The 24,150-nt window shown below is 40.3% G+C and overlaps 1 protein-coding gene across 1 annotated transcript in view; it reads right to left on the reverse strand.

Annotated features, from left to right (window-relative positions):
• Positions 1 to 3,686: 3,686 nt before the first annotated feature.
• The window catches only part of LOC109874725 (parathyroid hormone/parathyroid hormone-related peptide receptor-like), a 66,010-nt gene continuing 45,546 nt past the window's right edge, over positions 3,687 to 24,150 (reverse strand). The window contains exons 5-13 of the mRNA XM_020466744.2: positions 18,629 to 18,723; positions 14,354 to 14,540; positions 12,148 to 12,301; positions 11,525 to 11,585; positions 10,968 to 11,034; positions 10,711 to 10,805; positions 9,575 to 9,716; positions 9,097 to 9,138; positions 3,687 to 8,876 (exon numbers count right to left, since the gene is read on the reverse strand). Coding sequence (XP_020322333.2) covers positions 8,502 to 8,876; positions 9,097 to 9,138; positions 9,575 to 9,716; positions 10,711 to 10,805; positions 10,968 to 11,034; positions 11,525 to 11,585; positions 12,148 to 12,301; positions 14,354 to 14,540; positions 18,629 to 18,723 — 1,218 coding nt within the window. The 3' untranslated portion in view covers positions 3,687 to 8,501. The remainder of the gene's footprint in view (positions 8,877 to 9,096; positions 9,139 to 9,574; positions 9,717 to 10,710; positions 10,806 to 10,967; positions 11,035 to 11,524; positions 11,586 to 12,147; positions 12,302 to 14,353; positions 14,541 to 18,628; positions 18,724 to 24,150) is intronic.

The raw sequence follows: 24,150 nt of genomic DNA on the forward strand, positions 1-24,150 counted from the left end.
ATACACACACAGGATACACACACAGGATACACACACAGGATACACACACAGGATACACACACAGGATACACACACAGGATACACACACAGGATACACACACAGAATACCTGTATCTGCAACAGTCTTCATCTAAATAGGTTCAATACTTTCATCTATCTCAAAATGCCATTTCACTTTGGAAACAATGAATAAATACATGTAAAACAATGAATAAATACACGTCAATGGATATGCTGGATCAAGGAAGGGATATAACCATCCACATTGCCTTCAAAAAGTATTCATACCCCTTTACTTAGCACAAATTTTGTTCCGTTACAGTTGTATTAAAAATGGATTCAATAGATTGTTTTACTTACCCATCTACACACAAAAAACACGACAAAGTGAAAACATGTTTCAATACATTTTTGCTAATTTAATGAGAATGAAATACAGAAATGTACATACGTATTCACACCCCTGAGTCAATACATGTTAGAATCACCTTTGGCAGTGTTTACAGTCATTCTGGATTAGTCTCTAAGAGCCTTGCACACCTGGATTGTACAATATTTTCCCATTATTATAAAATAAATTATCAAGCTCTGCCAAATTGGTTGTTGATCATTGCTAGACAACCATATACAGTTTAAGTTTACATACACCTTAGCCAAATACATTTAAACTCAGTTTTTCAAAATTCCTGACATTTAATCAGAGCAAAAATTCCCTGTTATAGGTCAGTTAGGATCACCACTATATTGTAAGAATGTGAAATGTCAGAATAACAGTAGATAGAATGATTTATTTCAGCTTTTATTTCTTTCATCACATTCCCAGTGGGTCAGAAGTTTACATACACTCAATTAGTATTTGGTAGCATTGCCTTTAAATTGTTTAACTTGGGTCAAACGTTTTGGGTAGCCTTCCACAAGCATCCCACAATAAATTGGGTGAATTTTGGCCCTTTCCTCCGGACAGAGCTGGTGTAACTGAGTCAGGTTTGTAGGCCTCCTTGCTCGCACACGCTTTTTCAGTTCTGTCCACACATTTTCTATAGGAATGAGGTTGGGGTTTTGTGATGGCCAATCCAATACCTTGACTTTGTTGTCCTTAAGCCATTTTGTCACAACTTTGGAAGTATACTTGGGGTCATTGTCCATTTGGAAGACCCATTTGCAACCAAGCTTTAATTTCCTGACTGATGTCTTGAGATGTTGCTTCAATATATCCACATAATTTCCCCACCTCATGATGCCATCTATTTTGTGATGTGCACCAGTCCCCCCAGTCCCCCCAGAGGACATTTCTCCAAAAAGTACAATCTTTGTCCCCATGTGCAGTTGCAAACCGTAGTCTAGCTTTTTTATGGCGGTTTTGGAGCAGTTGCTTCTTCCTCGCTGAACGGCCTTTCAGGTTATGTTGATATAAGACTCGTTTTACTGTGGATATAGATACTTTTGTACCCGTATCCTCCAGCATCTTCACAAGGTCCTTTGCTGTTGTTCTGGGATTGATTTGCACTTTTCGCACCAAAGTATGTTAATCTGTAGGAGACAGAACGCATCTCCTTTCTGAGCGGTATGACAGCTGCGTGGTCCCATGGTGTTAATACTTGCGTACTATTGTTTGTACAGATGAACGTGGTAACTTCATGCATTTGGAAATTGCTCCCAATGATGAACCAGACTTGTGGAGGTCTACAGTTATTTTTCTGAGGACTTGGGTGATTTCTTTTGATTTTCCCATGATGTCAAGCAAAGAGGCACTGTGTTTGAAGGTAGGCCTTGAAATACATCCACAGGTACACCTCCAATTGACTCAAATTGTGTCAATTAGCCTATCAGAAGCTTCTAAAGCCATGACATCATTTTCTGGAATTTTCCAAGCTGTTTAAAGAAACAATCAACTTGGTGTTTGTAAACTTCTGACCCACTGGCATTGTGATACAGTGAATTATAAGTGAAATAATATCTCTGTAAACAATTGTTTTATTTCATAGTTTTGATGTCTTCACTATTATTCTACAATGTAGTCAAAATAAAGAAAAACCCTTGAATGAGTAGATGTGTCCAAACTTTTGACTGGTACTGTATATCAAATATATATCTATTTAGATTTTGTAAATGCATTTTCCTTTATTATTTTCCTCTAACCCTATGATCCTTCCCCTCTAAGTCTACCATCCCTCCCCATTTTTTATAAATGATGTGTTATTGTAGGTAGGTGTGACACAACAAAACATGGAAAAATTCAAGGGGTGTGAATACTTTCTCAAGGCACTGTACGTCTTGAATTATTTCCATATATTTTAGATCTATTTGCTTTGCAGTAAAGTCTCATTCGATTGACATTTTAGTCATTTAGCAGACTCTCTTATCAAGAGCGACTCACAGTTAGTGCATTCAATTTAAGATAGCTTGGTGAGACAACCACAATTCACAGTCAGTGTAAGCACATATTTCCTCAGTAAAGTAGCTATCAGCAAAGTCAGTGTGAGTAGTAAAAGATGAAGTGCGAGTGTTAGTTCATGAAAGGCAAGGGTGTTAAGTTTTAATTTGTATAGTTTTTTGGGGGGAGGTATTTTGGGGGAAGGGGGGGGGGTATTTAAGATACTTTTTAAAGAGTTAGGGTTTCAAACATTTTCAGAAGATGGACAGGAACTCTGCTGTCCTAGCATCAGCGGGAAGCTCGTTCCTACCTTGACCTGGGTTCACCTTACATTTAGATTGGTTCTCGGAGGTGGAGCAAACGAAACTCATAGCATAGAACAAACATAGTTATTTGGATGTTGTGTAGTACAGAGGCCATTTAGATTGTTATGTTTGTCGTGATCAGTTACCAGGATTATGAAATCCTCTGGAGTGCAGATTGCCTACAGTACTTTATGGCCTTCTGGTAGATTCAAACGTAGTTAATCAAATATTTTTCTATTTCAAATACCCATAATTTGTTTCCCAGCCAGCCCAGTAAACGTATGAATCCTCATTAGTAGAATATATAGGCCGTGTTCATTAGAATGGAGAAAGACAGATGCGCATTCATTAGAATACTGTGACCCACTGAAGGTAGGGTTCTCTTTGCCGGGATTATATATTTTCCTTTCCACTTACCAGATATTATTGCTGTCAGAGGTCTTGATGATAACAAATGCTGTTGTTGCGGCCTCCAAGTGATTGTTCCCTCTTGTGCTTTTTATCCTTCCAGCTGTAGTTGTGGAGAAAAAAGAAGCAGTAACAACAGTCTCAGGAAAAGTAGACGATGACAAGGTGGAAAAGAAGACCAAGGGAAAGAAAGAGGGCAAGGGTGCCAAGGAGGAAAAGGATGATGAAAAGGAGGGATCAACTAAGAAAAAAGGAGAAAAAGGTGAAAAGGAAGGAGGGAAGAAAGGAGAAGCAAGTGAAGTAAAAGGGAAGAAGATAGAGAAAGGAGGAGGTGATAAAGGAGGAGGTGCAAAAGGAGGTGCAAAGGGGGGAGCCAAAAAACCTGCTGTGAAAAAGTGAACACTGGGCCGGAAACACACATTTATTTTTTTACTCGTCGATTTTTTTATACTTTTTGTAAATATGGAATGCGTATAATATTGTATATAATGAGAATAAAAGTACATTAATTTCTTCAACCTGTATGTAAGTTCTTGTTCGAACAAGAAAAGAATTACTATAGGATTGCAGTCATGTTTCAAATTCAATGAACACTTCAGTTACAGTACAATTATATATTTTAATGTCTTATTCACAATACAATGATGAACATTAGATTGGAATTTTATTTTATTTTAAACTCACGTTTACAACATTGACTTCAATCAACCGACTTTGAGTGAAATCAACCAGGTATGATGTGTCCTATTTCAAACACAAACAGTCACACCCTCTCTACACATGGCATAAAGACTATTCATGAAAAATAACAACTCCTATCTCTTTGAGGACAGACACATTTTCAATATAAGATAAATAATAAAACAATGAAAATATCATGTAATTTTTACTTCCATGAGAGGTAACTTTCAAAAAAACGAGTACAATATTAGCTCTGTTAAGTATTGGCCTGTTTACATACTGAATTTAAAAAACAATACATTTACATGATACAATCAATAAATCAAATCAAAAGAAATGTTATTGGTCACATACACATATTTAGCAGACGTTATTGCGGATGTAATGAAATGCTTGTGTTCCTAGCTCCAACAATAGGAAATATAATAGGGTATTAAAGTGCTCAAATATATAAAAATAAAACATGTTTTCCTAATCAACACTGGCTCTAGCATTGCCCCCTCCGAACCAAACATGGACAGTTAAAGTTCAGACCTACAAAACATAATACTAATAATACTCCCAAACGTATCTACTTGCCAGTGGAATGTTTGTTGGCTGTAGGTTGGTTTAAGATAACCACTGTATAAGAAAATGGGGATATTCTACTGTATTTTTCATTTTCTTGTTGGCTTAGATGGCATCTTTAGGTAACACTTTCTCTAATGGTATCCTTACATCACACTTATATCACGCAACAGATCTTTGTGAGGCAGAAAATGATCTCCACCTTTATATTTAGCTCTACTCTTCATGTGCCCTAACCATATAAGATCATGACAATAAATAGGAATAGCAAGCCACACCGAGATCAGAAATGAAACGGACATTGGGATGGACAGGGTTGAAAATATATATATAACCTATTGGGACGGATTGGAATGAAACAGACATTGGGATGGACAGTGTTGAAAATATATATATAACCTATTGGGACGGATTGGAATGAAACAGACATTGGGATGGACAGGGTTGAAAATATATATATAACCTATTGGGACGGATTGGAATGAAACAGACATTGGGATGGACAGGGTTGAAAATATATATATAACCTATTGGGACGGATTGGAATGAAACAGACATTGGGATGGACAGGGTTGAAAATATATATATAACCTATTGGGACGGATTGGAATGAAACAGACATTGGGATGGACAGGGTTGAAAATATATATGAACTATTGGGACGGATTGGAATGAAACAGACATTGGGATGGACAGTGTTGAAAATATATATATAACCTATTGGGACGGATTGGAATGAAACAGACATTGGGATGGACAGGGTTGAAAATATATATATAACCTATTGGGACGGATTGGAATGAAACAGACATTGGGATGGACAGGGTTGAAAATATATATGAACTATTGGGACGGATTGGAATGAAACAGACATTGGGATGGACAGGGTTGAAAATATATATATAACCTATTGGGACGGATTGGAATGAAACAGACATTGGGATGGACAGGGTTGAAAATATATATGAACTATTGGGACGGATTGGAATGAAACAGACATTGGGATGGACAGGGTTGAAAATATATATATAACCTATTGGGACGGATTGGAATGAAACAGACATTGGGATGGACAGGGTTGAAAATATATATGAACTATTGGGACGGATTGGAATGAAACAGACATTGGGATGGACAGGGTTGAAAATATATATATAACCTATTGGGACGGATTGGAATGAAACAGACATTGGGATAGACAGGGTTGAAAATATATATATAACCAATTGGGACGGATTGGAATGAAACAGAAATTGGGATGGACAGGGTTGAAAATATATATGAACTATTGGGACGGATTGGAATGAAACAGACATTGGGATGGACAGGGTTGAAAATATATACATAACCTATTGGGACGGATTGGAATGAAACAGACATTGCATGTTGGGACCTTGACATCTTTACACATAGCCTGGTGAATGAGTCTGTTTGTGCTTTAGCCAACTCCTCTCTGTGTTCTATGTGTTCATTAATTTTCATGCCAAACATACAGTACATACACTAAGGCATGACAATGCTAGAAGAGTTGGCTACAGCACATACTGTACTGTATAGGACCAGGCTACTTGACACTCTAAAAGACACACATTCTGCTTCTGTGACAAACTAACAAACAAATCACTTTATCCCTTCACTACACACCATGAACATTGTCTTGGAAGCAAACTGCAGTGTGATGGAACTGAAATGTAAAGTGTAACTAGAAATATTTTCGCAAAGTATATACTTCAGGAATAAGGCCTGGGGATGTGTGGTATATGGCCAATGTAATATACCACGACTAAGGGCTGTTCTTATGCACGACGCAACGCGGAGTGCCTGGACACAGCCCTTAAGCCGTGGTATTTTAGCCATATATCACAAACCCCAGAGGAGACGTAATGCCATTATAAACTGGTTACCAACGTAATTAGATCAGTAAAACTAAATGTTTTCTCATACCTCTTGGTATATGGCCTGATATACCATGGCCTTCAGCCAATCAGAATTCAGGGCTCAAACCTCCCACTTTATAAATGTGGATATAGAGTAGTGGGGGAGGGAACTGTAGGGTCAAAGTGTATACATGTGGATATACAGTAGCGGAGTGCAATTGAGTTCTTGACTCCCATCAACCTAAACTGCCATATTCGCAGAATTACATGTGAGTATAGTGTAAATAGCTGTCTAATGTTATGTCCTCTGATAGGCATTCTACTGAAATCTTGACTATATGGTCCTGAATCCTCATACAGTATGTTGTCCCTCACCTATAGTATATATCCAGTTTCTATGTTTTTACCACTAAATACAATATAAATCATTCTACATTTTCAACATCCCTTAACATTTTCAACAGTCTGTACAAATATCAAATTATAGTTCTAATACATTTACATGACCTTTGATGCTATTTTAGCTCACAGCTAGAATGGATTTTATTATCATTGTAAACATTGTGACTTCTTTGCAAATGCATACATACTGTATATACAAAAAGAGCAGCAAAACACTGGACTATATAAAACATAACAGTTGTGTACTATTCAGTTCTGGTGTTCCTTCATACTGTCCGTCTCTTCATAAGTCTCCCTGGGAATTCTCCTGTGGAATTTGAGAATCCCTAGGAGTTCCTCATCTAATTAACATTCCGTATTTATTTTTTTACTGTTTTCTGCACCCTGAGTTTTGGAGAGGGTGCCTCCCTTTAAAACGTTAATAAAGTATTTTTCTACAATTCCATTATAATAATAGCCATTTTTTGTCCTCTTTGAGCTGACTCTACCACTCCATTTCTCCCAAAACTTAAGGTCCAATGCAGCCGTTTGTATCTCAATAACAAATCATTTCCGGGTAACAATTAAGTACCTTACTGTGATTGTTTTCAATTAAAATGGTAAAAAATAAACCAAAATTCCTTCTTAGCAAAGAGTAATTTCTCAAGCAAGAATTTTGCTAGGACTATCTGGGAGTAGTCTGAGTTGGGAGAGGAAAACTGAAAACGAGCTATTATTTGCAGAGAGGTTTGGAACTCTCTTTCTTATTGGTCTATTAACTAATTTACCCCCTGGTGATATTGCCAGGCAGGCCAAAATTCCATCCAACCAAAACAGGCAGAAATTTCAGGTGGTCTTTTCAAACGGCTCTTACATTAAAAGGGCATAATCATAATTTTCACAATTTTACAGTATTATTCAAACCTCAGAGTGTGGAAATATATATAAAACACAGGAAAATCACGTTTTGACTCCAATGGGCTCCAAGTTTTGGTTACTTTTGTGGCATTATATATTGTGAAATATAATATTATTATTGAAGAATGTAATCATCAACACATCATGGAAAAAGCATAACCTTCATTAGCCATTGAATATTAGGATAGTCTCTTTTAAATAGCAAAAATACAAACTGTACAAAAAGTTGATACTCATGGGGAAAAGTAATCCATTGGGCCTTTCTCCATATAAATCAACTCTAGAAGCCAGCACACCTCTGAAACTACAGACTAGCTCCAACTGATGCACTAGAATGGAGGGTTTAGAGGACCTGAGTTTTATTCCCTTTTAGCTACATCAAAGTGGGTTGGGTCATCTCAATGTACATCCACATTTTCAAACAAATTGAAACGTAGTGAGATCTCCCCAACTACGCAGGCAGAATCAACTGCAGCCAGGCATATTCTCATATCACTAGGAGTGCCTAATGTAGCAGATGTGAGCTAGTGAGCTGTATGCTAACTTAGCCATCTGCTACACTAACATAAGCTAACATGCTCCTGCCAGAATGAGGACCTATAGTATACGGTTGATACCTTCAGCCACAGGACCTGTAGACAATCAATGCTGTCTGTTTCAGTCAGACACATTAGCCTACTGTTCATCCACAGACCATGGTTGGTATTCTTCCATTATAAAGTACTTGCTGCAAAATAAAATCAACTGAGAAGCTTGACTGGTCTATGTGGTGCTATGTTTCATGGGACGCTCTCAATTGCGCCCTCTCTCCTCTTCTCCTTTTCAAAACTCATTGGATGAGAAAGCCAGAGGTCCCTCTGGAGACGAGGAGAGAGGACACAAGGAGTATGTAATTGAGATCTTTCCCATGACTCATTCCGACAGAGATCGTCCTCACAGTGGAGGCGCTATAGGCTGCCTGAAGGTCTCTCGCAAGAGGTCACATGATTGTCACATGACGGTCTCCCGCTCCTCCTCCACTACAGGCGAGGGTTTCTCCTCCTCAACAGAATGCGGTGGCACGTTACTGGATGGCTGCTCCTCCTCGGGAACATGTAACTCCTGTCCTGAGGAAGGGATGGAGTGCTCGGAGATGGAACCATTCTTCACGTACCCCGGGAGATTCCGGTGCCCGTTCACGGTGACGGGGCCCCCAAGGCGTGTGGTGAGGTGCAGTGCCAGGGGCCCCCGGGCAGTGACATTGGTTACACTGGTGTGAGACACCATAGGTCCATAACTATATGTGTTACTGCCACTACGGGCTTTACGTTTAAAGTCCAGCGCTAGTGTCCTCCTGCTCCACGATTTCTTAATTTCCGCTTGGACCTAAAGATGGAAAGAAATGAGATTGTCACTAAATAGATCTAATCTACTGTGACATACAATAATTGCGTCTCAGGTCTGTGCATGCTGTGACTGCAATTCATCTTGAACATCATATTATCTTTCAGGATTACATATTTTGTCTTAAATAAAATACTATTATGAGTCATTGCAGACATTTTCAAAGAAATATATTAACAAAGTTGTTCAAAGTAGTCCTTACCTCCCCATTGCAGAAACAATATATAATTGCAACAAAGAATCCCTGAAAAGGATAAAAAAAAACATTATTACATTTTTGCTTAAGCCTCAAAGTTCACAGGTTGACCTGTGCATCTATCCAGAGCACTCTGGAAGAATGCCATGCAATCTAAAGTGACTTCTTCACGTCATTGATACCAGCTGCTTACTCTGAAAACACTGAGCTGTGCTCTCTCCAAATCTTAACTCATCACAGTTTAATCACAACTCAAAAGCTAATTATGTGTAGCACACCACTAGAACAGATGCAGTGCCCCTTAGTGGATCTTTTTAAAGTACTGTAGTAGCCCATCGTATGGAATCCATTGCTGGCTGCCTGTGACTAAACCCATATGCAGTAGTATATTAATTCATTATTTTGTTTGTTTGTGCATTCATTCATTAGTTTGTTCATTCATTCATCCATCCATCCATCCATGCTGTACAACATAAGTCGGTACCTGGAATGAATTGAATAGCATCTCATAGTGCATCTGTATCTGCCATGGGACTTCAGTCACTTCAGTATATGGCATCGCCATGAACACTATGTAGTGGACACCAAACAGTGGCATCAGGACCAATGTAGACTTCAACAGTTTCCTGAATAAATACAAGCAAATGTTCATAAGATTATTTTTTCTTACAATCTACACTGAGCGTACAAAACAGAACACCTTCCTAATATTGAGTTGTACCTCCTTTTGCCCTCATAACAGCCTCAATGTGTCAGGGCATGGACTCTACAAGGTGTCAAAAGCGTTCCACAGGGATGCTGGCCCATTTTGACTCCAATGCTTCCCAGAGTTGTGTCAAGTTGGCTGGATGTCCTTTGGGTGGTGGACCATTCTTGATACACACAGGAAACTGTTAAGCTTTGAAAACCCAGCAGCGTTGTAGTTTTTAACACATTCAAACTGGTGCGCCTTGCACCTACTACCATACCACTTTCAAAGGCACTTAAATATATTTTCTTGCCAATTCACCCTCTTAATGGTACACAGACACAATCCATGTCTTGTCTAAAGGCTTAAACACCCTTCTGTAACCTGTCTCCCCCCATTCATCTACACTGATTGAAGTGGATTTAATAGGTGACATCAATAAGGGATCATATCTTTCACCTGGTCAGTCTATGTCATGGAAATACATACATTGTCATGTTTTGTACACTCTGTGTATTTATTGGCATTTTGCCCCATTGTTCATTATTATTTTTTTGCCAGCTACAAAGATCATCTACTGCACCTTGACAGTTTTCTACAGTTCTGTACAGATTTCTACAGTTCTGTACAGATTTCTACAGTTCTGTACAGATTTCAATGTGATCATTATTATTATACTTTTAACATTTATTTTTAGATTTACTGTGCGTGACATTTATTGTAATGAGGAGATTAAGTTTGATATTATCGTGGTCATTCACTGCATTATGCATTTTCATACATACTATGTATCACTGACATTATTGGTGGCATATTTTGGTGTGATAAAGAGTCAATATTTCTATCAGCATGCTGGAGATAAAACAGAATACAAATGTCATGATAAAGCAGTCAGGGAAGGAGGAGCAGTCAGTCGGAGTAATGCTTCTTACCTGTACTGCTGTCTTGTGTCACATCTGCCAGCATTTGTCTCCCGAAGTTTAGTGGCCAGAACTCGTATTATATTCAGGAACAGCATAAAATTCACCTTTGAAAACAGAAAATGACACAATGTAGAACACCAAGGCCAAATCTCTCAAAAAGCAAATGGTGGTCATAGTGGTAAGTAATTGTGGTAAGTAAACGTGTCAATCGAAAACGTTAAATGCCATTACGCCAATTAAGATTTTCAATTGACATGTTTACTTACCACTATTGCTGTTAGAATGGGAACTTGTACGATCCACTTCAGATTGCCGGCACTTAGGTCCCAGCACCTGCAAGTGATAAACAGGGCATTTATGAAAAACTAATACAGGTAGGTATAATTGTTTAACTAATCGCTTTCAGGATCTGATCTGTTTCGGTTTATCCTAGTGTAGCAACAACACATGGGGAAGTTGGCAGTGCTTACAGTCTGTTCCTAGGCTCCGAGTCCAAGGCTGGAATTCAATCCAACCAGCCATGGCTATGTTTACACATGGTCCTTGTACACAAACTACTGCCTCCGTACACACATTTCCTATCCTGAAAACTGTCAGAATCTATCTGTGAGAGGTACTACTGTGTAAATACTGCATTGCGTGTTTCTATGAAATTGAGGATGTACACTCACACCCTTAAATGTTCTAAGAATCTAAGAGGATTCTGGAACATGTTCTAAGGTCCTGTTTCACATTCCCATGAAAGATTCTGGCAAATGTACAGTACTATGTGTTTAGAGCTGACATCATCAATGACGAATTGGGATTTTAGTGCAGTACTTACTCTGTGTCTGCCAAGGTGGCTCTCACACTCGCCCACACTGTCACAAACATAGCTGGGACCCCTGTAAATCAACAACAACAAACATAAAAAAGATCTCAAAACAACTAAACAGCCTAGACCCCTGCAGAACAGAGCATAATTATTTGCAATCACACAAACAATGATTCAGAAACAAAATACAGTCATTTTTTTTCAATTATCGTTGTGGATTCAAGTCAAAATTACCCTTGTAATATACTGCTAATATAATGTAGTTTTTCGGATTCTTGCAGTGAGGCAATTGGGTGACACGGCATCCACATTGTATGCGCTGTGCTTACATAACAGATACGCACAGTGTGTACAATGCAGGAGCCGTACAGCCAAGTTTTCTGAACTCTTCTTGAGTTCTGATTATAGTAGAACTCACACAGTATGTGTGAAACCAATGAATTGTAGACAATTGTGGAATCAACAATATTATCAGCTTTCTTCTAAACCTTCCTCGAAACATGACACCATTGGAATGGCTTTTGAAATTGATTGATTAATACATCTGTCTGGGATAGTTTGTTTAGCTTATTTTTTGACTTCGTAGCAGTGAATCTGCAGTAAAAACTCCAAAGAATTCTGGGAACACTCACCCCATCCAATTAGAGTGAATCCCCAGAGGTACTTCCTGTCTGAGAAGAAGGTCATGAAGATGAGGCTGTGGAGGTACAGACCCTCTACTAGGATCCAATAGTAGTTGGTAGCCAGGAAATATAGGAACAGGGTCACTGCCACCTTACAGCCAATCTAAATGAAACACAACAGACAAATATATCAAATATACTGAGCTTACTAAGCATCCTTAAATACAGCAGCCTATTTCATGGTCACAAGCACTTGTAGATGAATGACTAATGACTTCCAACACCTTGAGACCTAGGCAATATAAGGTTCTATCTGATCTTTAGATGGTTTTTCATATCTCTGTGAAGTAAACATTTTGAAAAAGTACATTTTAAAGTAAAAACAAAACAAAAAAACAATTCTATCTGCATGAACCAATTTGAACTTTGTGATATAAGGTTCTATCTGCAATCCAATCACATGCCTGAACATATACAAAACGAATCAGAACGCATGTCTCTGCCATCTCCCTCTAAGTATGATCTAGGCTAGTCTAGCCAGCAATAAAGGCACGCAAGCAAAAAAAACAACACTGTCAGAAATCTTACAGTAAATGATATCACATCGTTGTTCAGTGATGACAGTAACTCATCTGAGGATCATAATACATGTCTTAATGTATTTGATGATGTGTTCTGACCCTATCCTGATACAATAGTGTTATTCTATAATTTATGCTATTCAAATAGCTACAGTCTTCTTAAAAACCGAACATGTCTAATTCAGAAGTGTCAGACTGAACCCAGATTGACATTTCAGAGCCATAAGGTTATATCTGCGATTGCACCCCCCTAAAGAAACAGATTTTGATACTCTGCACTTTAGGTACCTTTAAGCTGAGGACCTTAATGGTTAACAAAATAAGAATTCACTACAAAACAGTTCTGAGATCTGGCATGTGAAAACTTTTATGCTCAATATCTCAGAACGATGCTTTGGGCAGATAGAACCTTGCACCTTGATCACACCTACAGCATCATTGCGCAAAATGGTACGCAGCAGCATCTGGATATGTGTGAAACAGAAGTTTAACATTCACCTTCTGTTACCATTTCTGTAGAGCCGTCTAAGCATACATTTTGACGCATACGTTCGAATGAATCCAACATATGCACCACACAGAACGCACTGCAACGGCCTCTGCAACGACATGCTGCAAGGCAAACACAGCGTTCCATTGGAAGTGAACGTAGTTCTGGTGAACCAAAATGCAATGACGCTGTCGTTGTGATCGAGGCACTATAGTCTCAAGGTCACAACCTGTCAATCGCAGAATCAATTCAGAATGCCTTGGATCTTCTTATAGTGACCTGAAGCCATTTGGAATCCTTATAATCCTCTCTTGCTTCGCACTGTTATATAGTTCTACTGCTGGGTTGGTGCGACATACAGAAACTCTAAGGGTAGTGTGTACATTGATAAATGTGAAATCCCTTTGTGGCGAGTAAACCAACATTCAAGCCTGTCCAGGATGAAACCTTAACCTCTAGGTTCCAATCATGGTTTGTACAATTAAAGATGTATTCTAATCCTAATGAATACTGTTCCAATCTGTAGATGCTGATCAACTGTAAACAACAGGGAATCCCTGGAGGTTCAGCCTGTGTGTGCCCCGAGAGAAGCCATCCTCTATGCCTGTCTATTCTACCAGAGTACTTTGAAGTCCATAGCTGATTCCTTCAGCCTTGCATGCTCACTCCAGCTAGGGATGATACACATGAGCCAAGAGAGACTTAGCCTCTCTCTCTCTCTCTCTCTTTCTCTCTCGCTCTCCCTGTTTTATAATCATTAGGCAAGTCTTTCCCAGTAGCATTGACTTTTTTTCTAATTTAGAAATGCTGCGACAGACAGTAATGAAAAAATAACAATTATAATGAAAAGACTGATGACTGGTGGCTGGAAGGACTTTAGTAAGTCATATCCAATAGTCCCTGGATTACACTGATCACTATATCCTCAGAGGAAGGCCTTTTACAACCATCCAACCAATTTACAATGGACCTTTCAAAATAACAAAGTTATAGAATTTGTAAACAGCAAGTATTCCAGAATTTGTTTTCTATGGAAATAATTCACAGTTGCGTTTGGTCAGTGACTTAACTACATTAGCCTGCTACCTACTATTCTCGCGCACCAAACTTCCTATAGTCTGGGGAGAAAAGATTAGGTACTTACAAACTGGGTTTTGTCAGCTGGAGGAGCCTCAGTGATGGACTTGAGATCTTCCACACTGACTCTCTCCATATCTTCTAGGGCAGAGCCTGAGTACAGCACCACGTCCTTTACGAAGATGCTGATGCCTCGGAGCATGAAGGACACAAACAGGTGCATGTGGATGTAGTTCCTGGTACAATGCAACCGCCTGGAAGAGAAGAGAGGAGAGGAGAAAAAGATCATATAAATGATGATATAATCTGCACCGAGATATGCAATCATCATGTTGGGGTAATTGTAAGTTATACTGTTGGCTTCTTCAAACCAAAGACAATCATTGAAAAAAATACATAAATCCTTGTGCAAAACATCAGAGAATGTGTTGCCACTAAGCCATTACTACACTAGGAACCCATGTTGAAATGTTATCAAGGTGGTAAGTGTGTGGATGGGTGAAGGTTTTTCACAGTGAGTGTGTGTGTGAACAGTATGTGTGTGTGAATGTGGGTGTGTGTTTTCACACTCTTCAGAAGAGTACTCATCATAATTAGAGCCAGCTGAATTCCTCGCAGACTATAACACATTCTAGAGATTTAGGGGATTGAAAAGCACAAATATTGAATGAACCTCGCCCACCTTAGCCATTTGGTCCCTGGTTCATTGAGTGAGGGAATTATTTTATAAAGACATAAAAAGTATTTGGTGGTAATTGTAATGTTGCAGGGTGGCCAACATCCTCCTGGAGATTTCAGAAGAGCTACTGTGCGTGCAGGCATTTGCTCCAGCCCTGCTCGAAAACCCCACATTATAAAAAATCAGCTGCTCAACAGAACCTTGATAAGATGACTAAGATGACTGGTGTGTTTGAGCAGGGTTGGGTGAAGATTCTTCACAGCCAGTTGCTCTCCAGATGGACGGTTGACGGACCACATGTATTTTATACAGTAGCCTATCAGTGCAGTATTATACTTTGTGGGGGGTTAAGTGCCTTGCTCAAGGCCACAATGGCAGGAGATACAATACATGGGTTCAGAGACCAGCAGCGTTCCATTGTCAACACCAGTGATCATAATGACTTCTTGCATCAAAAACACAATGTTCAGTCACCTTTTTGGCCCATGGTGTGACGACCATACAAGTGACTTAAGCTTTCGGACAAGTAAAAGATCAGTTCTACTTGTCTGAAGGACAGGTGGCTAAAAACGTTCATGTCAAGCCCTGATGTATTGAGCAGATCAAAGAGCATGTGCATTTCCTCCCAGACAAGCAAGTGCATCTGTCACATTACACTCAAAATATCCCTTGTCAACATCTTTAAATCAGAGGGAGCTATATAATAAGTGACAGCAGAAAAGTCATGAATCATTATTCACTCACTATTTGCTTGTGAATAACCTCTGTAGTCAAACCAATAGGTAACCTGGTTATTAGAAAAAGCTCTGCTTTGGGGAATATTGATTTATGAAGTTGTGAGGGAAAATCATATTGTATGTGAACCTGTGGAGGCTGCTGAGGGGAGGACGGCTCATAATAATGGCTGGAACGGAGTGAACACATGGAACCCATGTGTTTGATACCATTCCACTGATTCCGCTCCAGCCATTACCACGAGCCCGTGCCCCCCAATTCAGGTGCCACCAGTCTCCTGTGAGGTGAACAGTCCCCCAGTGCATTGGGTGAAGAGGAGGAACACTACTGCTAATGTGCAGTATATATCACTTGGTCTCTCCCCAGAAAACGTTTATGAACCTGTCTCTCTCGTGTCCAAGGGTTTTAAAAGCCTGACGTTAAATGGAAGAGGGAGCCGTGGCTGGAGTGCTCCTGAACATGCTGCTGGATCCTCAGCCCAGACATCCACGGACCCCTGAGACGCCTTATTAAAATAAGTCAAGTTGAGCGGAATGTTTGTAAACACGACTTTACACCAATTCCTGGACCTGATTCACTGTAAAATATCAAATGAATTCAAGGATTAGCATTTATGCTGTTGAATATGAGTCATACGTTGTTCTAAGGCAATGATAAGAACAAAGTAACTCTCTCTATAAAATCCAACCAGTCAATTCACTACATATAAAATTGACTGTCAGAATAAATTTGTCCTTTCAGCCCGCCTTAAAGGTTTCAGCCTGTAGATGACAGTATTTTGTTGAGGCTGAACCTGCACACCAATATATTAACGATATCTTCATATAAACATCCCACTAAGTAGACAGAATAACAGCAAACACTAACCACAGCTCTCCTATAGATCTCTATGGCCTGAGATCAATAAGTATGAAAATAACTAAGAATATAAATGTCAGCACGATGAGGCACGTACCACAATCACACACTGGCCCCAAGGCAACAACCTCAAAGGCAGCTATCTCTAATCCTTTTGAAAGTCAAACGCTCATGGAAAAGGCAAAGGTAAAACATTACCTCTCACCGTCAACTGAGTTTATTTTCAGCAAACTTAACATGTGTAAATATGCTGCATTAGGTACTGCAGTGCATCTCCTCCTCATGGACTGCACCAGATTTGCCAGTTCTTGCTATGAGATTTTACCCCACTCTTCCACCAAGGCACTTGCAGTTCCCGGACATTTCTGGGGGGAATGGCCCTAGCCCTCACCCTCCAATCCAACAGGTCCCAGACGTGCTCAATGGGATTGAGATCCGGGCTCTTCGCTGGCCATGGCAGAACACTGACATTCCTGTCTTGCAGGAAATCACGCACAGAACGAGCAGTATGGCTGGTGGCATTGTCATGCTGGAGGGTCATGTCAGGATGAGCCTGCAAGAAGGGTACCACATGAGGGAGGAGGATGTCTTCCCTGTAATGCACAGCATTGAGATTGCCTGCAATGACAACAAGCTCAGTCCGATGACACTGTGACACACCACCCCAGACCATGACGCACACTCCACCTCCAAATCGATCCCGCTCCAGAGTACAGGCCTTGGTGTAATGCTCATTCCTTCGACGATAAATGCGAATCCGACCATCACCCCTGGTGAGATAAAACTGCGACTCGTCAGTGAAGAACACTTTTTGCCTGTACTGTCTGGTCCAGCGACGGTGGGTTTGTGCCCATAGGCAACGTTGTTGCCGGTGATGTCTGGTGAGGACCTGCCTTACAACAGACCTACAAGCCCTCAGTCCAGCCTCTCTCAGCCTATTGCAGACAGTCTGAGCACTGATGGAGGGATTGTGCATTCCTGGTGTAACTCAGGCAGTTGTTGTTGCCATCCTGTACCTGTCCCGCAGGTGTGATGTTCAGATGTACCGATCCTGTGCAGGTGTTGTTACACGTGGTCTGCCACTGCGAGGACGATCAGCTGTCCATCCTGTCTCCCTGTAGCGCTGTCTTAGGCGTCTCACAGTACGGACATTGCAAATTATTGCCCTGGCCACATCTGCAGTCCTCATGCCTCCTTGCAGCACGCCTAAGGCACGTTCATACAGATGAGCAGGGACCCTGGGCATCTTTCTTTTGGTGTTTTTCAGAGCAGTGTCCTAAGTTTTCACAACTGTGACCTTAATTTCCTACCGTCTGTAAGCTGTTAGTGTCTTAACGACCGTTAAGATATGTGAAGTTACTTGGATTTTTATGAATTATCTTTGAAAGACAGGGTCCTGAAAAAGGGACGTTTCTTTTTTTGCTGAGTTTACATACACATTTTGCACATTTTGTTTCTTTGTTTCACCACACAAAACACTAGGCTACCTGGGGTGGCAAATAGCCTAGTGGTTAGAGTGTTGGGTCAGTAACTGAAAAGTTGAAAGATCAAATCCCTGTGCTAACAAGGTAAAAATCTGTTGTTCTACCCTGAACAAGGCAGTTAATGCACTGTTCCTAGGCTGTCATTGTAAATAAGAATTTGTTTTTAACTGACTTGCCTAGCTAAATAAAGGTTTTAAAAAAACAGTCTAGGGCAGTAGCAAGACACCACCAGTGCTATTGACTGTTTTTCCCATTAAGAAAGTCACTCACTGCCATCAAAATCATCTTTGACAATATATTTCTTCATTGTTCCTTACTCTTTGTTGTGTCATATTCACAGTACTTTTACTATTTCCCAACGGCATTGTTTAAATATGTACGCTCAGCAGCACCCCATCAAATATTAAACCACAGTTGTCCTGATTTTAATGGAAGGTACCAATATCATTACTGTGACACTAACCCTAATCTCTGTCCCACTCGGACCGTTAATTCACCAAGCCCTCAAGCCCAGGTGGGATTTGGTGGAAGATAAAATATTAACTGAGAAAGGAATATTCCCAATGGCAACAAGTAGATCACTCACCGGAAATAACCTAGGATGACCACAGCCACCATAAGTGATCCCAGAGAGATGGAGTATCCTACTGTATAGATGAGGTACAGACGGTCAAACACTTCCTGTTGAAAGAGACAATGACATATGAAGGAGAAACATTAGAGAGATGAAGGACCCAACTGTCTAGATGAGGTACAATCAGTCAAACACCTCCTGTTGGGACAAGAGAGACAAGGACATATGAAGGATAAATGTTGTTTGTCATATCATGTACTGTGTACTCAGAGGTGTCAGCCTACTTACAGTAGTTTGGTTGAGGAAGTGATAGAAGTGATAGATGTTTCATAAATCCATGACTTGTATGTGCCTGGTGTGTTAGATTGATCATTTTACAATACATAAAACATGGCTATACAGTCACTGACCGATGACATTCCAATTACACAATATTCTCCCCATACATTTGTTGATAATGTCAAGCTATCATGGGCCTCTGTGCCTTGTGTGCTACATTTATAATTTACAATATATACAACCTACCATTCCAATGACACAATATTGTCCCGATAAATCTGTGATAAATAAGTTACACATTTCATGCTTTCCAGAAGCACTGAGGATAATGTTAGTCTTGACAAATGACTCACAGTCATTTTATATATCTTGTATTCTAATTTGCAATATACTATGTATTAGACTTATATATTGTGTGTATGTACTGACATGTAGGCTGTGTGTGACATTTGAACTATATGTAGTTCAGTCCTTGACTAATAATGTTCTGTACTATGTATTATGTCATATTTCATGTGGATCCCAGGAATAGAAGCTACTTCATTTGCAGCGGCTAATGGGGATCCTAATAAATACCAAATACCAATACAGTTGCAGGCTACACATTGCAACATAGAAAACTGCTGTGGACCAAAAATTAAACAGCCTGCACACCAAAGGTCACAGAAGCTTATGTCAATGTGTGCAACCATTCCAAGATCAAAGGTCATGCCATGGTGTGCGACCGTTCCAGGCCTCTAATTAGTTTCTGAATGAAATGGGGTGCATTGATTCGGACAGCGAGCTGCCCACCAGACGACTAAAGCCCACCAAGCAATAAGGCTGCCCACCAAGAGACTGACTGAGATGACTCCAGGTTTCTAATAAACTGAACATTTGGCTTGAGAGATGTGCCGCGCTCACAAAAGCCTGGGTGAGGTGCGGAGAGTGCTGGGGCTTCCAGCAGGAGATTACAACACAGAGCAGGCAGCCAGAGGACATACTGCTGGAGAGGTGAGAAGCTAGCACACCTGGGTTCAAATAGGACTTGTTTTCTTTCAAATACTTTAGCTGCACTTGATTGAGCTTGCCTGGCGTAATGGAACCAACAGCATAGTTCCAAAATAATACACTTTGCCCATCTGGCTCTCCAGGTAGGCTCAATCAACCCTGAAAGTATTTGCAAGAAAACGAATACTGTTTGAATCTAGGTCTGGCCTCCAGCTAGCTACCCGTGGTCCCTGTATCAACACAGCCTAGTGGAGGGGCTACTCTGGGGCCTGCTGTAACCAGAGCCTCCTCCACTGCTGTTATCATTTAGGGATGGAGAACCAGCGCCAAACCAAAGGGTTCCTAAGTTGTGGTGCGCGGCTGAAGGGTTTCATTGCTGCTGCTATGAATCCTGGAACCGGGAGACCATTGGCATAAACATTCAAAGTCGAAAAAGGAGGAAAATTAGGGGGCCTCATCAAAATGTGGATGGATACCCACAATCTCCTCCACCCAAAACCTTAATGTTGAGAGCCACATTTAAAAGAAGGAGAGAAGAATGCAGGTGGGGAGAGACCAGAGAAATGTTGGGGTTAACAGGAGAAAAAGCTGCATTGAGCAGCACTGAAGAGAAAACAGATCCTATTGGGAAGAAAAAACATTGGACAGTAAAAATCACAAAGGCTGAATGTCTGCTCTTTGTTTTATCTGATGGCCTACTTCTCCTGTGCTCTCTGGCCCTGTCCTTGTCAGCTGAGCAGATCTCATCACTATCCAACCTAGGATCTTCATTTTATCCCCCTGTTGCAGTAGAACTTTCCTGCAAACGTGTAGTGTATTTGAGGTTTAAAAAGGCTTCTGAAGTTAGTAGTCAACTCAGGGATTCAAATTAGCAACTTTTCAGTTACTGGCCCACTAGGCTACCTGTCACCCTAGCTTTACCTTCATTAAACGGATTCTTACAATCTGATATGATTCCTGTAAGCCTCTTCCCCTGACTTAAATGGATTGGAGCTGGATTGGATTGTCAGAAGAAAATGGTACATGACAGGCACCTCTCTCCCAAAATAATACAAAGTGCTGTAGCCAGGATTTTGAGGGAAAAATTCAACATGTGGAAATAGATTTTTTTCAACACTGATTTTTTTCAAAGCAACTTTAATCACAGAAATGACTGATACTGATATCTATCTCCGTTGCTTTATTCTGCTGTTATCACAGAGGTCATTCCAATTTAATTCCATTCCATTCAGTAGTCCTTTCCATTCACTCACTCAGTATGAAAATGGCAGATTTGGTCACTGATAAGCACCTAAATTGGAACACAGTGGCTGTACAGTAACATGCTATACATCAGGTGTTCTCAACACTTTTTGGATCCGGGGATCCCTTTTGTGGTCGCAAATTCATTAGGGACCCCCTCCATAATCAGAACATAACTCGAGTGAGATAAAAATAGCATACAAAGACGTCGGCAGTGCATGGCAGTATGAAGCAACTCTCGGGCCCTTGAAAATAACATTTTAAAATCCCGGCTCTTGGCAATGTAGAGAACATTTTGCAGTTTTCAAGCTAATTTCCTAAAAATTCTACACATTTTGTCATGTGGCAGAGAAATGTTTTGTTGTTGTAGCTTTAAAGCTAATATCCTGCAATTCTACAAATGTTGCCATGAGGCAGAGAGAAGACTTTGCAGTTTTAAATTACAGTGCATTCATGTTCCCAAAAATGTTTTGGGGGAATGCAATAAGTATTAAATTGAAATTTGTATAATTGGTGGAGTATTGTGGTAGGCTCACAATATCCCTGTGAGCCTACGAGGCTCATGTTGCCCACCAGGCCCATTTTGCCCAGGGTTAAGAACAGAAATTGTAGATTAATAATATTACATTGTATTGTATAGTATTACACCCTCTAAACTTATTCCACGAATGTTAAATCTGTTCTTAATAGTAAAATTAATATTTAAAAAAAATACACTGAGTGTACAAAACATTAGGAACACCTTCCTAATATTGAGTTGTACCCCCTTTTTCCCTTAGAACGGCCTCAATTCGTTGGAGCATGGACTCGACAAGGTGTCAAACTCATTCCACAGGGATGCTGGCCCATGTGGACTCCAATGCTTCCCACAGCTGTGTCAGGTTGGCTGGAGGACCATTCTTGGTACACACAGGAAACTGTTGAGCATTGCAGCAGCATTGCAGTTCTTGACACACTCAAACTGGTGCACCTGACACCTACTACCTTACCCTGTTCAAAGGCACTTACATATTTAGACTTACCCATAAAAAAAAAAAAACATTATTTAACTAGGCAAGTCAGTTAAGAACAAATTCTTATTTACAATGACAGCCAACAGGGGAACTGTGGGTTAACTGTCTTGTTTAGGGGCAGGACGACATATTTCTACCTTGTCGGCTTGTGGATTCGATCCAGCAACCTTTTGGTTACTGGCCCAATGCTCTAACCACTAGGCTACCTGATACCCTCATTCACCCTCTTGAATGGCACACACACACATTCCGTGCCTCAATTGTCTCAAGGCTTAAAAATCATTATTTCTCCTTCATCAACACTGATTGAAGTGGATTTAACAGGTGACACCAATAAGGGATCATAGCTTTGATCTGGACAGTCTATGTCATGGAAAGAGCAGGTGTTCCTAATGTTTTGTAAACTAAGTGTATGATAAAGCTTAGGGTCTCTGCTATACAGAGTTGTATAAGATTCGAACCATGTTCTAATTGTTAGTATAATGCCGAAATAGAAGATGTTCCCATCCCTCCTGCTAATTGGCATTTTTTATTAATATTTATTTTTTATTTTGTTGTCTGAGCGAGAGGAATGCTGTAAATTAAGAGCATTTGATGTGTTCTGAAATATCAGACGTTGAACATTATAATAAATACCGCTTTGATGTCATACAAGCAAACCATACACCCGTGTGTCCAAATGTGCAATTCATATTTCAATATGATAAAACTCATGTAATTTACAGTATCAATGCTTCTGATCACTTTGTTTGATGTGCAGTTCCAAGGATAACATGGCATTATACCCTGGGTTGTTCTGAACAGAATGAGCCTAAACGCTTTCATATGATGCCCACCTGACCCAGATTGTGATTTATAATGGACGGTTTTTAGATTGCGTGAACAACAACAGTAATTGGTAGCAGTGCAGGCCTATGTTACAAACAAAGGTGTGCTTGCTTCAGTTCCTCAAGGACATACATAGCTAGGAGAGAGAAAAAAAAAGAAGTAAATTAAGACTGTTCTTTGAGTCATAAAATTGCATTGAAATTACCTGTGCACACCAATTAGGCCTCACTCATTCCCTTGTAATTTCTTTGTCATGTTGCACCTACCCCACATTTGCCATGAATATTCTTATAATGTTATTGAATATGTCCAGAGTATTTTCAGATTTCATAATTGTCAAATGCTGCGAAAAGTGCAGCGTAATGTTTGTATTCAGTCTCGTGTCAGGTGAACTGTTGCGTCCTCAATTTTGGTCCAGTAATTTCCCAATAATCTCCAAAATGTCCCATTTAAATTGTAATCATGGTTATGCATATGCTTCTCATATTTCGTATGTTAGAAACATTTCTATTTGGCCTTATCCATATAGGCCAATTCCCACGATTGTAACGGGTTAAACCCCTTGGCCCTCAACAACCGTTATTAGAGGTGTTCATTTCAATGATCGAATGGATTTCCTTAACACTCAGTTCTACGTCAGTGGACAGTGGGCTGCCATGGGTTAGTTTGTCTGCTCTGTCACTGGGCCTTCATAAGGAGGCGGTAGTTAATCAGCCCCTGAATGCAAGTATGGGTCGCTGCAGCCCATGGAGACTGGAGTATGGGTCGCTGCAGCCCATGGAGACTGGAGTATGGGTCGCTGCAGCCCATGGAGACTAGAGTATGGGTCGCTGCAGCCCATGGAGACTGGAGTATGGGTCGCTGCAGCCCATGGAGACTGGAGTATGGGTCGCTGCAGCCCATGGAGACTGGAGTATGGGTCGCTGCAGCCCATGGAGACTGGAGTATGGGTGACTGGGTGTGTGGAAAGGAGTAGGTGTGTGGAAAGGAGTAGGTGTGTGGAAAGGAGTAGGTGTGTGGAAAGCGAATCAGCTAATTCGGATAATTTGTTGCCACTCAACACCATTTTGTGTGGCTGATTGGGATGCACGACGAGTCGATAAGCCAGCGACCAGTGAACCAGTGTTGTATTGACGTGCCTGCCGACCTGAGATGCTTCCTATTGTATCACGGTCGTGTCAC

Source organism: Oncorhynchus kisutch, linkage group LG30 (genome assembly GCF_002021735.2).
Source record: "Oncorhynchus kisutch isolate 150728-3 linkage group LG30, Okis_V2, whole genome shotgun sequence".
Lineage (NCBI taxonomy): Eukaryota > Metazoa > Chordata > Actinopteri > Salmoniformes > Salmonidae > Oncorhynchus > Oncorhynchus kisutch.